This window comes from Microtus oregoni, unplaced genomic scaffold (assembly GCF_018167655.1).
Source record: "Microtus oregoni isolate MIOR12 unplaced genomic scaffold, Mior012 000016F_ref0000370, whole genome shotgun sequence".
NCBI classification, from domain to species: Eukaryota; Metazoa; Chordata; class Mammalia; order Rodentia; family Cricetidae; genus Microtus; species Microtus oregoni.
Window position 1 is genome coordinate 41,828,705 of NW_024543075.1, and position 2,090 is coordinate 41,830,794.

Here is a 2,090-nt window from a genome sequence, read left to right on the forward strand (position 1 = left end):
GTTTCAGATGACTTAATGAAGGCAGCTTAGAGACTTCAAGAACCTTGTTTCAGTAAGAGATAAGAATGAGTGATAATAATCAAAGTAGATTAATGATTTAAAATAAGGGATTGGATGTCATATGAGGAAAAAAAATTTATTTTCCACAGTTCAAGCATAATATTGTGTATTTGTTGTCTTTAAAGGATAGAGGACCAAGCATCTAAATGGTCCCAGGATGAGACGTGAAGAACATAATATCTCTGGGTTGCCTCCCTTCATCTTGACAGGACTGCCAGGGCTGGAGACCTCTCAGCATTGGTTGTTTCTGCTCCTGGGCATCCTCTACACCATCTCCATAGTGGGCAATGCCCTGATACTTTTCATCATCAAAGAAGAACAGAGTCTGCACCAGCCCATGTACTACTTCCTGTCTCTGCTGTCAGGCAACGACCTGGGTGTGTCTTTCTCCACACTGCCCACAGTCCTGGCTGTGTTTTGCTTCCACTTAAGAGAAATCAGTTTTAACTCTTGTATGTCTCAAATGTTCTTTATCCACCTCTTCTCTTTCATGGAGTCTGGGATCCTGCTGGCCATGAGCTTTGATCGTTATGTAGCCATCTGTAACCCACTGCGCTACTCCACAGTGCTCACTGATGCCCGGGTGGTGTGGATGGGCATGTGTGTTTTCCTTCGAAGTTTCTGTATGATTTTCCCACTACCTTTCCTCTTGAAGAGGTTGCCCTTCTGCAAGGCTAATGTGCTCTCCCATGCCTACTGTCTTCATCCAGATCTGATTCGCCTGCCCTGTGGTGACACCTCTATTAATAACATATTTGGTCTCTTCATAGTCATCTCTACCTTTGGGCTTGATTCTGCTCTCATTCTCCTCTCTTATGTACTCATACTTCGCTCCGTACTGGCTATTGCCTCCCAGGAAGAAAGGTTGAAGACCCTGAACACGTGTGTGTCACACCTGTGTGCTGTGCTAATATTCTATGTGCCTAAGGTAGGTGTGTCTATGTTTGCTCGTTATGGGAGGCATGTGCCACATTATGTACACACACTCCTGTCACTTATCTATCTCTTTGTTCCTCCAATGCTTAACCCTGTCATCTATTCCATCAAAACCAAAGAGATTCGTAGAAAGCTTTCCAAAATCCTCCTGGGAACCAAGTTTTGAGAAGAATGTTGTAATGTTAATGTTTAGAGGATGTTTACCTTAATTCCACCAGCTTGTGTTTTGAAGACCATTTGATCTCCTGACTCATCACCATGATTCCTGTTATCAGATATTGGAAGAGAGATAGATAGTACTTAGGATTTAAACCACAGTCATTCCAATGGTAACACAGGTCATTCATTATTTAGCAAAAACATAGGCTTCCATTTCTTCTTTTAAATAAAAATATATTCTTATAATTAGTTTCTCATTGCATCACAATATATCCTCATTTTCTTTATTAGAAGTCCTACATAACCCTTGATTTCTCTCTAATAGGGAAACATTATTGCAACGGTGATTAGATTTTTCTACCAAATATTATAGCCAAGTGACATGAGTTAAAAATCTCTTTCACCTTCCAAACCACCTACCCAATAACTATGCACAGAAATATCTATTTTACATAGTACTTGGTGTCCATTTGGCCTTTTAAATGAGGTAAATAAACTTCTTTGTAAATTTTGTTAAAAGATATGTTGGTGATGTTGAAATTTAGCTAAATTTTATATTATAATTTAAGTTGTATTAAGTATTTATAGAATTAATAACATTTATGTATAGCAAAAAAACATGGAATATGTAGAATTATTTGTTGTGTCAAAGTTTATGCAATTGCAAGACATTGGGGGTCCATTTGATGACAGAAGAAGAAAGTCCACCATTTAAGGATTAGATTTATGAAATTACATAAAATAAGTTATTTTACAAAGTTGTCTAAATAACTAAAAGAATTAGAGTATATGGAAAAGAAATCAAATAGTGCAGCATTGCCCCTTAATAAATTTGTAGATTAGATCATCCTCCAGAGAATCAAATGCCAAATAAACTTAAATGTCCTATATATTACCTATGTGGAAATACTTTCAAGGTTACCGTAGAATTTCTC

At 37.5% G+C, this 2,090-nt stretch overlaps 1 protein-coding gene across 1 annotated transcript; it reads left to right on the top strand.

Moving 5' to 3' along the window:
- Positions 1-217: 217 nt before the first annotated feature.
- Positions 218-1,162, top strand: LOC121457897 (olfactory receptor 51I2-like). Its single transcript, XM_041666960.1, has one exon. It carries the CDS (start codon positions 218-220, stop codon positions 1,160-1,162), a length of 945 nt encoding a protein of 314 aa, XP_041522894.1.
- The last annotated feature ends 928 nt before the right edge of the window (positions 1,163-2,090 follow it).